The sequence below is a fragment of the Etheostoma cragini genome, chromosome 17 (assembly GCF_013103735.1).
Source record: "Etheostoma cragini isolate CJK2018 chromosome 17, CSU_Ecrag_1.0, whole genome shotgun sequence".
Taxonomy (NCBI): Eukaryota; Metazoa; Chordata; class Actinopteri; order Perciformes; family Percidae; genus Etheostoma; species Etheostoma cragini.
Window position 1 is genome coordinate 13,370,916 of NC_048423.1, and position 16,006 is coordinate 13,386,921.

General features: G+C 39.0%; 1 protein-coding gene across 4 annotated transcripts in view; it reads left to right on the forward strand.

Moving 5' to 3' along the window:
* Positions 1 to 14,507, forward strand: part of prim2 (DNA primase subunit 2) — a 24,612-nt gene extending 10,105 nt beyond the window's left edge. For all 4 annotated transcript variants that reach the window (XM_034898048.1, XM_034898046.1, XM_034898045.1 and 1 more), the window contains exons 8-14: positions 530 to 597; positions 1,903 to 1,975; positions 2,265 to 2,450; positions 9,702 to 9,828; positions 10,085 to 10,167; positions 11,409 to 11,477; positions 12,752 to 14,507. In XM_034898048.1, coding sequence (XP_034753939.1) covers positions 530 to 597; positions 1,903 to 1,975; positions 2,265 to 2,450; positions 9,702 to 9,828; positions 10,085 to 10,167; positions 11,409 to 11,477; positions 12,752 to 12,967 — 822 coding nt within the window. In that variant the 3' untranslated portion in view covers positions 12,968 to 14,507. The remainder of the gene's footprint in view (positions 1 to 529; positions 598 to 1,902; positions 1,976 to 2,264; positions 2,451 to 9,701; positions 9,829 to 10,084; positions 10,168 to 11,408; positions 11,478 to 12,751) is intronic.
* The last annotated feature ends 1,499 nt before the right edge of the window (positions 14,508 to 16,006 follow it).

Sequence of the window (16,006 nt, forward strand, 5' to 3'; positions counted from 1 at the left end):
CACCTTGTTGAATCTATGCCACGAAGAATTGAGGCAGTTCTGAAGGCAAAAGGGGGTCCAACCCGTTACTAGCATGGGCTACCTAATAAAGTGGCCGGTGAGTGTATGTTCAGACTGAGACAGGATGTGAAACCAAATGTCAGGAGTAGAGGGTGGGTTGTAAGGAATCTTTTAACATTGTTTTATCTACTACTGGTGTTTTAAGATGTTGTCACTATGTGTGAGATGTATGATCATACGCTCAAGTCGGAAAATCGTAGCCTCGTAGGGAATTTTATTATCACTTCAAAGGCCCCTCGCTGTCTATTACCGCCTTCAATCATTTAGTTACATATAATACTTAAAGTAAAAATGATTTAAATGAACTCAAATGCTGTTTTTATTTAACTGGCTTAAATTACTAAGCGGTGGCCTTGTATTTTAATTACCGTTCTGTGTAGTACTTAATATTTGCACTTAACCTGCAATATTACGCTGTAGTGACCTACACTATTTACCATTACTCATGTGATGTTGATCTCATCTGCAGTTGACAGCCCGCTCGCTACCAGCAGTGCATTCTGATGAACGGCTCCAACCGCTCCTTAACCACCTCAGGTAAGCAGAAGCAGGATTAATAACTTTGCCGCCTCTTTGCCAGAACTTTGTTGAAAAAGAGATTTAGCAGGATTAATCTTTGGCCCCAAGGAACATTGGGGGCTTGTGGTTGGTCTGTGTAAACCCAATCTGTCCCTGTAGATAAATCCAGATGTTGTGGGAAGTTGGGGCGCCTGGCGATGTGTGAATCATCATCTATTCCTATTGTTAAAGTTACTCACTCTTGAAGTAATTGGGACTATATGCAACTTGTGCACTGTTTCTCCTACAAGTTCTCATGCACTCTACTGTATCTTTGGATTGGTTGATGCATGGTGGGGGCCATTCTCCCCCCCCAGTATATATATTGTATTATATTTGTCTTTTACTTACTTGATTTATAATAGGTGTAAGTTTTGTACAAGGGTGCCTTTCAATGGTGACAACAGATTAAGCCGCTCTGTATGCACACTGCATAAACAAAATCCTGTATGGTTTGGATACATACTTTCTGTTCAGCAACTGATCAGAGCCGGGGGTGAGAGAACAGGAATGGGGCTGTAAACGCTGTTTCTGATCATGATTTGTTGGAGGGTTAGGCCTCACCCAAAATGCAATCCTGCTGCTTTACCTTTTTACTTTGCAATAACTGTATCTTCTTAAATCAGTCCTCCATTACAATTTTTAAATTTTACACATCTGTAAAGTAAAAAAGCACCCACTTTGTCCATAAAGTTATCATGTTTGATCAACCAATAGAACTGCCGCTAACTCAACTTTGAAAATTAATTTATATCAGCAACAGAACAGAAGTTTGCATTAAATTGTGGCCTGATTGCAGCAGCTTTAATAGCAAAGGAGAGCAGCTCAGAACCCAGTGAGGGTGTTTATCTCACTTTAAATAAAAGTAAGAACATGAATATAGGGGTGTAAGAAGTCATGTTGCGTGATTGTTGATGGGGATTAGTGGGCAAATTGTTGAGATTAGTGGGCAGGCCACTAATCTCTATGGTAGTGGGAAAAATGTGACACAAAGCACTGCCATACTGGACTCAATGGTTTGCCAACGTTGTTGACTTAAAATCTACTGATAACAGCTTAGAAGTTAACCTTTTTTTTTATGGCGTCAGGTTATAGTGCTTTCTATTTACTTTGTTTTAAATAATGGTTACTGGTCTTTAGTCCAGTCTTTAGTGTCAAGTCTTATTTTCTTTCAAATAGACAAATTTTATCAGATTTCATGGCAGCCCTGACTTGCTTCTAAATTGTATTAACAATGCATATTTGTCTCTGTACTGATATGTTTTTGAATATTTTCTATTTTAGTCATGCCTATGTGGGACAGGATTACAGCATCCAGAAGAATGTTGGAAAAATCTCCCTGGAACAAATTGATTCAGTAAGTTGCATTGACAATCTACTTTTCAAATGTCAAGTCCAAGGTGCCATTTTTTTCCTGGAAATAGCTGGTGTAAAATAGAAGGAATGAGGATTGTATATTTATAACTGATGGCCCCGAGCTCTTTTAATCAATCAGGTCACATTATGTAACATGTGCCCCATAGAAAAGGAAGATATGAAATCAAATTTAACAAGAAAAATCAAGCAAGAATAAAAAGGGTAATTTAGAAGTACAGGTAAATTACAGTTTATCTGCACATCTGCTCATTAATTGTTGTCTGTCCCAGCTTTCAGGGAAGTCATTCCCTCTCTGCATGAGGCAGCTCCACCAGTCCCTCAGAGAGAACCACCATCTCCGCCATGGGGGTCGCATGCAGTACGGCCTGTTCCTCAAAGGCATCGGCCTCTCTCTGGAGCAAGCGCTGCAGTTCTGGAGGTCAGAGTTCATAAGAGGCAAAGTGGATGCAGACAAGGTAACGTTGACATGAATTCTATTAAATATATTTTTAAACATTGTTTACAGTTACATTTGCTGTAGATCCACACTCAATTTTCTTTTAACTGATGATGTGGGCGGCCCTCTCACTCAAATGCCACTGCAAGTTTTAGTAATAGGTGTTTATGGGACATATTGTTATATTAATCCAAAATTTCTTTATTGGAATATTGGCACAGAATTAGAGTGACAAGTGCAACAGCGCGAGGAATCACATTATCTGTGATAATGTACCAAATAAACCTTTACAAAATAGTTTGTTGTAAAAGGTCATTTGGTTTTAAAGTATTTTCCAAATATTGTACAACCTGATACAATGCCCAAAGAGGCTTTTTTTTTTGTTCATTGTTTGAATGTTTATCCTTGAGCGCCAGATTCAACCTGGAACGCCAGTCTCGATGTCTGAATGCCTCCAGAGTGCTATTCAACACTTAAATGGGTGTTGCTGTTTCACAGGTGATGAAGTGACCCCATCAACGCTGTGTTGATATAAATAAAGTTAACTGTGTTAGGCAAATGAAGACTTAAGTGATTGTGGTTTCAGATATTTTGTCTCTCAGTTAGAGCCCAGCTGATATTAGTCTTTTTCCAAACTATTGGTATCGGCATTTATAATGTCCGATAAATTAATATTTAAATATAACAATGGACAAAACACCCTTCAACCATGTTCTGAGTGTTGGTCCACCAGAGGGCACTCTACAACGTCCCTGTTGGAGACACTTGTGTTTAACTCTTTCATATAATTAATAATAATATATTTTGCTGATCATCTGTTCTGTCGTGACAAAAAAACAAACAATTTTAATTTTAAACTGCATTATCCTATTTTAGTGACAACTCAGAAATAACGTCACATAACTAATGTTAGGGAAATCTGTTTAGTTATACGTTTATGGATATAAAAAAAATTATAATAAACTGAACATCGGCCTATACATCAGAATATTGAATAAATCACCAAGTATTTGTATCAATATCGGCCTTAAAAATCCTTTGTCGGGCTCCTCTCTCAATAGAAGATGGAGACACAGGAAAGACATTAAAATGAGTTCTGCATGAACAGAACCACTACTCTGTATGCGAATAAGAGACAACTGTGAGAGGATCCGCCACATGATGGAACCGTTTAGACAAAACAGATAGACGTTCATGCTGTGTGTTCTTGTTGTAATGCTTTAAATATTAATGTGTTTAAAATGAGCCGGGACTGGTTCTGACATGATGTTAACGTTCCACAGCGTCTGTTTGCCGCAGAAACGTTGTTACAGTGTGTCTGACTTATGCAATAAGAAATTGCTTCAACAGTTCTAAGGTTAGCTGTCAGAACCATGCACTCAAGCTGAGCTGTCAAGAAAATAACTGCCTGTACATAGATAACTGCTCGGATTGTGTCGATTTGCTTTTACAGATAGCGCCGTACAGCATACAGTAAATATTGTTGGAACATCCCAGTATGCCTTGCCTCAAGGCTGGCCTTTCTAAATGAGATATGGAGAATTCAAACTTCACCGTGGTTTTGAGTTGTTTTTATGCTCGGCCCTCAGTGCAGCCACTTAGGAATTCCTGGTCGAGATGATATCATGTCTCTTACGAGATGCACTCTAAAGGCAATTCAAGTGAGTTCACTTTATTCTGTGTCGTCGTCTATGGAAGGAAAAACTAAATTCAAATGAAAAAATGAAAGTTACAATTTCTGGATTTTGATTGGAACTTAAACAATTGGTCAACAGAAGATTCCTCTGAAACTATTTTGATAATCTATTATGCATTGAGGTAATTTTTACGTTTTTCTTAAACCAAATGATATATATACCATATTCAGGTACATAATCCTGAAAACACATTCTAAGATGTTCTCCACTTACTTCTTTATTTTTATAATTACTGAATTTAAATATACATGTATACAAATACTGCTCCAGCTTGGACCAGCATGGCCTGACCGCACTGACACAATGAGAGAATTTTCAACCAGGAAGCTTTTTTTACAATTATATCATAATATTTTGTAACTTTAACTTCACAGATACTGTCCATCTGACCACAATTGATAATTACCACTTAATCTCACACATAAATGTGTTTCCGTTTTCGGGTGCTCATCAAAAGATTCAGTATTAACAGAGTGCAAGGTGAGAGCCAAATAAACGTCTGCCTGTGTGTGTGTGTGTGTGTGTGTGTGTGTGTGTGTGTGTGTGTGTGTGTGTGTGTGTGTGTGTGTGTGTGTGTGTGTGTGTGTGTGTGTGTGTGTGTGTGTGTGTGTGTGTGTGTGTGTGTGTGTGTGTGTTGATCTCAGGCATGTTGCCTTTCGATAATGATTTGTAGAAGTATTAGATCACACGGCTGGCATGACATGTGTTGTATCAGCCAGACAAAGTGTCCCGGCATGTTGCGGGGAGATTTTGAACCCGTTGCCTGGGGTCCATTACAGAAAGCGGTTAGTGAAAACTTTGTTAATCCTGAGATGAAGGAAACTCTCGGTTTTCTGTTTCAGGAAGGGAGGTTAATTAAACCTGAGAAAAAGCGGTAACTGCTGCCTGTTTAAGAAAGAAGTACCTGAACTTCAGAGTCAGTCACTATGGTGCCTAAGTCTGTGAACCTAACCTGGTCGGGAGCAGGTTTTCTTCCTCTGATACAGCGCTCTTTCATTTCCTCATGTTTTCAGTCTGTATCAGGTGCATTTTAGAAAAGTTTATCTGCATGAATAAGAAACATGTTGGTTTATTAACTGTGTTAGGCGGATTATACAATGTTTTTGTTCAGAACATGGCATTTCCTTGTATTAACGATCCCGTTGATGAAGAAGCTGTATTACTTCACAGAGAGTTAAACATACATCGGTAGAGATATTGAGGCATGACTATAGATCGTGGGCGTGCTCTACATCCCAGCACATTCTTTGGCACGTTACGTTTTTTTGAAAACAGAAGTTTTCTTCGCAATAGTGATGATGCAGAGCACATAAGTAAAGCCACTATTAGTTGCTGTATTAGCAATTTGCTCCCACACCAATTCTCTCTATTTTACAGCCGACTGCTTTTTTAAAACTAGATACATGTTCAACCTCGCTGTATGTGCTCATGAGTATTTCCGCCGACCAGTTTTTGTGGTTGTTGCCGTGGTAAATTGCAGTATCATGGCTCCATTCATGCTGCCTTTTCATTGTGGTGGTGCACGCGCTTAAATCTGAGTCAACCTACTCCGAGTTGATTGAGCCAACTCAAACCTGCTGGAATCAGGGTTAGACTCAGTTTGTTAAACCTCCTTCCTGAAACGGACCCCTGGTGGTGCCACAGTCTCAGTACAGTTAGAAGTCTCATCGAAGAAGTCAGACCAGACTTTGATGCCCTAAGATACCCAGAGATTCCTTGTTTTTCTTTTGTGCTGTTTGAAAGTCACATACATTGTCACTTGTAAGGTTTTTCATCTTCATCTTTTGGGCAGCTTTGACACCTGTTAAAGCATGTTTTTTGCCTCCAGCCTCAACCGCCCCATCTCTGCTATTGGCTCTCAGTGAGAGCCTCGTGGCAACTACAGTACACTGTGTCTATTTCTAAAGGTGGCTTGGTTCCCTTGAGAAAAGTGTGATGGGCTGTGCACAAAGCCCAGCTCTTGTTGCACGGCAGAGGGAGCAGAACGGTGCTGACCAGATCGCATCTCTCACAATGATGTATGTGTCGAAGTCAGGGACTGCACTTTGTGGCCTGCTGCACAAACCCCGCTCATTAGTATGCGACAAGCACAGAGAAAAAAGATGGGAGGCAGCAATGCCAAGAGGGAGGCCTGGAGGACGAGGCAATGTAATATTAGACTAGAGGGAGTGAAAAGATTTGAATTCAACTTGATCTATCCATTTTTATTGCCATAGAAGTTAGCTTATTCATTTAAAGGATGGTCTATTTGAACCCCCTTTTAGTGTGTTGTATTGCCTTGGTGGGTGGGACTGCTTTTAAACTGCTTGTTGTACAGATGTTAACTTCAGGTTAATTAATTTCCACTAACTGACACAATTTTTTCACATAATAGTTTTGATTTCCCAACAATGGAAGACTTTCATTAAATTACACTTTATATTAACTGATCATAAAGTTTGGTTACAAATGTACGTACAGTACATGTTATTTTTTCACTGTTTTTTTTTTTTTCAGCACATTTAAAAGTAGCCGCCAGCTCCTTCTGCAAACCTGTCTTGAAGCGATGCAAAAGAGACTAGTTTGTGTTTTAAGTTTTTGTACTTTATCTTTTTCTTTTTCAGAAAGATTATAAAGTACAAGACAAGAATGTTAACTAGATAGTAGGGACATTCTTTCATTAGGATTTAGGGAACTCCTACTAAGCCTTTCATTTATCTTTGGTAGTGAGCGCCTTGAAGAATAATGCTACTATTTGAACAACCTGACGTTCATGAGCCCAAACCCTAAATAATCAGGATGTCCACCAATACGTTACGTTATCTGACATAAATGAAGGAAAATAAAAAGTCTAAAAAGTTGCACTTAGTTTTAATACTCGTGCCGAATATACAAGTTGTAGTGGCATTTGCTTTTAGTGAGAAATACACACTAAGACCAGGCGGATACATAGCTTTTCACAGATGTATTGCTAAATGTGTAGGCTGACTGGAAACAGAAGTTTCAGGACAGACAGAGAGCCCTGATGTTTTGCTATCTTTCTGTAATTATGGGACAACAGGTACAACTTATAAAACAAAATAACTAAATTATTAAACAAAATTTATGTTTTCTGTTATTAAAAAGGTTTTCAGTGGTGTTGAGCTCTTTTACTCTTTGAGATGCAATGTGCAGCCTTTAGGGTTTGCAGCAGGCTTGTCACGCTGTTTTTTAGTTCTAATTTGTCTCCATTGGCTTTTAGTTTAAAATTCTGCTTGTCCGTTGTGTGTACATGACCTTTCCAAAAGCCTATCAACAGCTTCATTTCTTACCTTGTGCACACTTGGAAGTGTTTTAAAGTCCCGTACCTTTTTATTGTTTTTGGGGTTCTGAAAAGCCAGTAGTGCAGATTAAAATGGGAAGTGTTTTAATGGTATTACATACACGAGGAGTTGGAGCTGCAGGCACAGCAGTCACTATGGACTGAGCCTAAGAAGCCATGCCAGGTTTACACACACATGCACGCACACACGTATGTAATCCCTTTGATTGTGTCCTATTTCTCTGTCTTCATCGCCGCAGGTTTTTTGTGAATGTGTCCTAGAGCGAGCGTGTGTGTGTGTGTGTGTGTCTGTGAAGGGGGGGGGGATTCCATTGATGTAGCCCCAAGAGCCATAATGTGCACTAGAAGAGCCGTGGCGCTGCTCTTTTTAATGCAGCTTTTGTGCTTGTGTTCAGACTTCTCAATTCTCAGTTTGGAGGTCAGCCGTGTTAAGAGTATATGCAGGATGATCTGAAGTGTGGGCTGAAGGGTAGGAACACAGTTGGTGATTAAAAGGAACACTGAAAATATATTCTATTTAGAGGAGTTGCATTTCGTATGGTTAGCAAATAGGACTGGAAGCTGCTTTGTACAACTATCTGATGCCAACGGGGGGGTCTCAACACTGTTTTTGAGGACAAATCAAATGTTTATGGAAAAGGGCGAGTCGAATAATGCTCCGTTGGATCTGCTGTTTGTGGTTAGGCCTAGGATTTAAGAAATAGTTTATGTATAATCTGCTCTTGTAAAGTTATATCTTTAATCACCATCTCACCTAGAAGAAGTGAAAGTTTAATATCATATCATTTCTAAGTCTTACATCACTTGTTTTAGACCACCTAGGTTCTTTTTTATGTCCTAATTATTTCACATAATACATATTAAACACACTTTAGTGCCAGTGGAGTTCCAAGATCGGTTTTAATAGAGTAGGGGGGTCTTAAATCAGGAAACAGCCTCCTGAATCCTTCGAAGCTCTACATAATTAATATTTGATTTATTCTACTTGAAGATTTTATGGATTTGCGAATTGCTGCTGCCGCTTGTCACATTAGCAAGCTCAAGGGTTTTATTGCAACATTAATGTTATGATGGGAGCAGTCATGATTGTGTTCTGCCACTGTCGAAGCACACTGTATGCATTTCAGCTGTTGGGTTTTTAGAGGCAGAGTTCTTGTAAATCATTTTTAATGATGTCACATGAACTCTGTACATATAAAAGGAGTTCCCTGTGAAGATTGTGTGGAATGAAAAAAAGTATGATGGGTTTTTAGTTCGGAACAAGGTGGACAGAAGATGATATGAAGATTTGCGGATTTCTGGCACTTAATAATTTATTGATAGTCACTTGTGACCTTGGCTTTGATGGCTTGCTTTTTTTAGGATCATATAAAGACTTTTCCAGCTATTAAATCAGCAGTTCAAATAGTTTAACTGAATTCAAATCTGGTGGTTCCCAACCAAAGGATCCGCCCCCCCCCCCACCTCCTCCAATGGGTCTCAAAATAAATCGTGACATGGGAAAGGAAAGATGACTGAAGTTCTGAAAGCTCTTTCAATTTTTTTCTCCAGTCTTTGCTTATGTTGAGAAATAATGGGTCATTTTATCTCTTTGGGCCTCAGACAGTTTATTAAATTGATAACCAGAGAAGTTTTGCTGGGAAATATCTCTTTTACTAAAAGTGGTAACAACTTAAGGACACCTGAAATGTGACAAGGAGCCGGACTTTACACTGCTTTTTTGTAATTAATATCCATTATACATCAATTTCTACAGCTATAATGTCATATACATTTAGACTAGGAGTTTTTAGGTAGCAATACTGGACGCATTGTACTGAATACAAAAGTAAATTGTATTGGAAGTAACTACATGCACTAATTGGAATACATTTTATTTCAAAATATTTTTCATATTGTATCAAAATACTCTGCAAGACAAAGGGCAAAAACAATGAGAAGTAAAGATGGCCATTGAACAAAATCCATCATTTAATTCAATCCATAATTTAATAATTTGGCTATCTCGAGTGTGACGACACCTCTACAGCAGGTTCTCTCTAATAGCTCCATATTTCATTAATGAAAAGCCCTGTCAAAACTGACATGATGTATGCAATGTCTGTCTTCACCCCAACCTTGTCCCTCTTACTCTCATCCTCACTAATGCTCTCTCTCTCTCTCTCTCTCTCTCTCTCTCTCTCTCTCTCTCTCTCTCTCTCTCTCTCTCTCTCTCTCTCTCTCTCTCTCTCTCTCTCTCTCTCTCTCTCTCTCTCTCTCTCTCTCTCTCTAGTTTGACAAAGCATATGCCTACAGCATCCGCCACATGTTTGGCAAAGAAGGCAAACGAACAGACTACACCCCCTACAGTTGCATGAAGGTGATTTTATCAAACCCACCCAGCCAAGGAGACCATCATGGTGAGTTGATGGCTGTTGCAAGAAGCCATTCCCAATGAGACGAGCCACTCAACTGCCATCGTCAGCCTTTTTAGTTTTTAGTTTAATGTACTTTGCTTGGAAATGGTGACACAAATGTGGACATAACTATGACCAAAATCTCTGCATGTATAGTTTTCACATGCTGAGTATTTCAGTCTCCTCCCATCAGCAAAACATGTAATATGCTATGTTCATTATTAATTTATACATCCATTAAAAAAAAATATGTTTGTAGGATGTCCTTTCCGTCACAGTGAGCCAGAACTGCTGAAGCAGAAGCTTCAGTTCTACAAGGTGTCTCCCAGTGGGATCAGTCAGGTGGGTGCCGTCCTGTCTAAAGTAGACCTATCACACAGCCCTCTAGCAGTCATTATCTGCCTCTAACTGGGGACATTTCTCTCATGATTTCATGGAACTCAGCAAATCTAAATTAGATTTTCTCAGTGGGTTGTCAAATCAATGTAGAATAAAACATTCATCCAGACAGCTGGCAAATGGTACCACTCACCAGGCCCTTAGTGGCTGAGAGCAGTTGGTCTGAGAAGTTGAGTCTTACTAATGTTTCATTTACAATATCTACATCTTCATATAGAGGAAACCCAGAACTATACAGGACATTATATATCACAGGATAAGTGAAACTTTGACCTGCTGGTGTCAAAGTTGCCAGGTGAAAAATCAGGATCACCAAAGAGATTAGGATCAATCTATGAACGTCTCTACAGAATGCATGTTAATCTTTGAAATCAAAGACCCAATGAAAGTATAGTCAAATATTTTGGTCCAGGCCTAATTCCATTAAGCCAAAATAACTAAAACTGCATTATCTGACTGAAACTAAGATCAGCTAAGGTTAAGGTTTCCGGGTCAGATCTAATACCTGCCCTGGCTTTGAGCATGCTTGTGGCAGTAGCACGCTGGAGACAGCTTTTGGAAATAGAGGGGAATAATGAAGGAGCCAAATACAGGCAGATTCCACTCTTAGCGAGTGCTGAAGACCTTGTACTTCTTTTTTAGGAGGTCAGTCACCCTGACTATGCAGTCACGCTAACACTGCAGTGCTTTTAGTACAAGAATGTGAAAGCTCTTATGTGGCCCAGCCAAAGACTGGGCTTCAAAATATCTGCTCACATCTTCTCTTTTCAACTTTTCAGAGCTTTAGAATACCGGAAAGTAAAAAAATAGGAGATCCCAGAATTGAGATGCAGCCTACCAGAAGGTGTAATCATTGCCAACGGTTATTCTACAAAGAGTTGACTCAGGGCATGAATATTAAAATTAGCTCAAATAAGCCTGTGTTCTGTTTTCATTGCATTTGCAAATATCTCCTTAAGGATGTATTCACTGCTGTCATTATGATTCATGAGGAATGTTTGTGTAGGTAGTTGACTGAAAGCCAATTAAAACAATTTTGAATATGGGGCTGCAACAACATAACATGTTGACAATATCTTCTGTCAGTGTACTGTGTCCGGATCTAAGGTTTATCATTGAAAGAAAAGAGTCTCATTTGAGCCTAACCTGCCATCTTTTTCGATCCCTCTTTTTTTTTGTTGCAGATCCTTGAGCTGGTTAAAGGGATGCACTATCAGCTGGCGTGCCAGAAGTACTTTGAGCTGACACACAATGTAAGTGCAGATTTAATTTGAAGCGGGGAGTAACTGCTTGTGTCAGAGGCAGGGGTTTGGTCCTTGCATCACATGCATGAAGGCTCAGGAGAAACCCAGAACTGTCCTCACTACCGTCATTAGCTGGCTGTCATAGCCACTTAATTTCCATTGGTTTATTATAGCATTTTCATCTATTTTGTCCCCCGTGGATACTTGTTTAAGTAAATCTGTATAAGTTTGGATGCTTGAGTCATCATCCCTTTCAGTCGCACTCAAGGTCCTGGTTTTAGAGAAAAGCAGAGATTGAAAAAGAAAAGAGATCTTAAACTTAAAACATATTTTTGTGACGTTCAGCTGAGTTTGACAGTGGTTGACACAGATCTGCGTTTTTACACGGCATTACATATTTACTGTAATAAGTGTACTGGAATACCCTTATTTACTTTCTTCCTGAGAGTTGGATGGGAAGAATCGATTCAACCATATGTCTGCACAATAAGCATGGAGCTAGACGACGATTAGATTAGCATCAATCTTTTATTTTTACAGAAATTATTTATAAATTCACATTGTTATGGGGCTACTAGGTGGTAAAAGCAAATGTTTAACAGATGTGTGTTATGTATTGATCAACAACCCTTTCACCCTCATGCACATACATTAAAATTTAAAAAAATGTAAGCTGTAAAACACCCACTTACCCACACACCCTTAAATAACGTTGCAACATTTGTTAGACAATTATTTTCTTCAATCTAGTTGTTCAAAGTTGCAAAGTGAAATGTCTCCTTACCAATCTTCATATGGCACATGTAGGACGCTGGGAATGTTACAAAACTATCATTGGGATATAAACCGTTTTAAAAACCTCAATCATAATTCCATATTTGCTCACAAATGATGGAAAAGGTCTTAGGAAGAGCATTTGAGAGCTAGAACTTCATCTGTTAATTGATTCATAGGTTTTAACTCCTCATGAGTGATTTTGACATTTTATTTCCTGAAAGGGCATTTCATCTTTTCACCGAATTAGCTCGCTAATTTAGACACGAAAGCCTGCTGTCCTCATAATTGTTAATAAATTAGTCAATCGTTTGTAAATTAGCAAACCATTCCACATCCTCCCCAATGAAGCAGATGTTTCATGGCCATCTCATAAAAGGTGGCATAACATTGAATCCATCAATCATTAAGCTACCAACCTGCCAGTTCTGTGAAAGCTACCACTGCTGAAAATAAGACTATTTTCTCTCCTCCTTCCTCTCCTGTGCTTTCTTTGTTTTGTTGGGCAGATTGAGGATGCCAGTTTCTCGCTCAATCACCCCAACCAGTACTTTATAGAGAGCCAGAAAGTTTTGGGCGGAAGCAAGGACATAAAGCGAGAGATGGATATTCCACAGAGGTCCCATGAAAACTCTGCCACCAGAGGAGCCAGCGCAGCTCCAGAGGCAGCAGCAAACGCCTCCCAGGAATTGGAGGAACTGGACTCTTTCTTTCAAGATGCCTGAATGTTTTTTTATAATACATATCCGGAAGTTGGGGGTGGTATATATTCTAACTGTAGTTGAGTATTTTAGAAGTCCCTGTACATGACGTTATGAATTAAAGTCCCATATCAGTAATTTCTCCACGACTTGTTAGTCTGTTCTCAACATAGCAGACTTTTCGTTAGCCCTGACTGGACATTATTCAAACTTCAACATCAGACCAAAGCAGAGTTTTCTACCTTAAATTTCTTTATTAGTGACAGGCTGTCATTAATGTAGCTGTTTAGGTGAAGTGTCAAAGTAGTCTCAGTCATGCTTTCCTTGTTTTCACTCTGTGCACTGAAACTGGCGTTGCTGAGTTAGTCCAGACCAGTGTTTTGGCAGGGACGTGGTTGTGGGGGTGATGCCTAGAACGTTTCCCAGCTGTCTCAGAAACAATGTCATTGTATTTGCTGGCAGGAGTGTGGATGAATGGTGGCAGGGGGATGGATGAAAATAAACAATTTCCACAGTTGTATTATGCCGCCTTGGAATATTGCCTCATAGTGCACAATGCAGTGTATTCAAAGCATACGTGGTCAGGAGATATTTCCTCTTTTCTCAGACTTCTGTCTGCAATAATTTGTGAAAGATGGTTACTATTGGAGAGTCAGGAATCTTTCCACTGGTGTGGCGTCACATGCGGCTCCTCTAATCACAGTTCTTTGAAGTACTGTACAGTTGTGCGCTCTTATCTCTACTTTCTATAAGATTACTAACTTTAGATCTAATTAGAGGCACGGATCAGACAGCCCTGAATTACATGAATACAAATGTGTTTTCCAGGAGGCTAAGGGAAATATTGAATGTACAAGTGAAAGTCCCCTTTTTATAATTTAATGATTGTGAATTTTAAATCAAATTTGTATCTCCCCAAATGTGTCAATTTTTTTGACTTATGCACATTTGCTCTGCAGGCTTTTCTGTTTGGAGACTTTTTGACACTCATACCACAGTTCATCGCCGTCTCATGCTTGTACCGTCAGAGCTCCAACACGGCATGCACCAGAGCTGCACATCGCTGGAATTAAATTAGGTCTTAAAATCCAAGCATGGTGCTCAGCACAGAGAGGATTTATCCACTATAATAAGGCAACTGGATAACAGTGCGCAGCTGGGCGGCTGTCAGCAAGACACCCTTGATGTTTAATATATAATTGTGCATGACTACGTTTGACAAAGCTGGCACTTTCTTAGACTGTGGGCAGGCGGTTGACTATGACGGTGTTTATCTCCAACGAATGGATTTACAATCATTAGTCATGAACTTGCTTGCTTTCATCATGCTTTCTTCCCTTGCTCATTACATGGGCGAGATAGGTGTTCTGGGGATGGTGCATTATACGAAAGGGCAAGAAATGTATTCCAAGACCAAACATTTGTTCCACGAGCATGGAAGCTGACTTACAAGGTGAATCTGTATGCAGGGATGTGCTGTGTAGCTGGAGCAAAGCTTTGTGAATGTGAAGCAATCTGGAGCTAGTAAATGCTGCAAACATAACGGGTCATTTGCATTGCATCCCATAGACCTCAATTCCAATATAAAGCAATTATAAATATAAAAAATAAATAAATAGAATGTTACAGAATACAATGTTCACCTGATTGCCTGTGAAAATTCACCGAAACAAATTAAAAGGTTATCCGTCAGTATTGAACACTCAACAGTGACTCCATTGTACATTTCTAGTCACAGCATGATGTTTTTCTTTGTCCTCTTTGAAATGTAATTTCACCCAGGGGACCAAATGTTCAGCAGTTTGATTTGTAATTCAGTATGCCCCACCAGAAGCAGCTCTGGTTAAATTGTGGGGATTTGGCACACTTTGTTTTTTCTTTATTCCTAAAGGGTTAGATAACATCCCATAACGCAGACTTGTACATCTCGCCCTCAAGCGTTATAAAAATGAGAACAATTTATTTGATAAATGTCTCCTTCCTCATTTCAGATCTCATAAAGGTTGTAAAGTCATGATGGAGCATTAGCTTTTCAGTGGGAGGAAGAGCAGATTATTTTCGGTCTTGTCAAATTAGCTGCACTGCAGTCACAAACTTTATCCTCCCTGCACAGGAATCACTGCCACACTTGGGAGGAAAAATATTTTTTTTCAAGGTAATCAAAAGTTTGAGCAGATCTGCAGCAAAGCCTGATGGAGGTTAAATTAGTAACAACCTCTAGAGTTAAGCTGGCGTTTGGAGTACATTGCTTAAAGGCTTGGAGTTGTACTTGTTGCTTGGTTTTTGTGGAGGAAGTACATCAAATTAGATCTATGGGAATATCTTTTGAAACAAAATCTAATTTTAGGTGTTAATGTTGATGTTATCAAAGTTAAGACTTAAATTGGTAGCATCTGATATTTAAAATGATTTTTACATATATAAAATGTTTCTTCATAGTATTAAGGAAGTAATAGTAGGAATTCAGAAGGAATAACAAACAAAACAACACAACCAACCTTAAACAACTATCCAGAATAAATGTTTACTAAAACTTTCAAGGTTTAAGTTATTGTGTTTCATTTAGTCTTTGTTCACCACTGTCAAAGTAGTATTTAAATGTAATGGCAAGGGGATGACATTTTGTTCCTTCATTCTCCAGATTCACCAAAATGTCATCCATGAGTTTATTTCCCTCTTCCAACAAATGTCCCATTGGGATGTATTAAACACACAGTATGTTACTTTGCTTGCAAGGGAAGCAGGGCAACTGTTTGACAGTGGAGTTTTTTTAATCTGTTAACAGCATGAAGATTGTATTTGGAAAAAAAAGTTAAAAAAAGAAGAAAAAGTGGCCTTGTCACTCGAACGATCTGAAATGGTTTTTTTTCACTTTGAACTATTTCAATCTCCACTGAGCTCACTAGAAATTGTGACAGTTGGTAAATAAATTTTCTAGGCACCTTACTTTGCGAAGATGAAAGTAATATGACAAGACTGATAATGTATATTTCATATTTTAAGCACTTCTTTGTTTCCCCGATTTATATTTGATTTCTTCCTGATAATGGCAGTCAACCATAG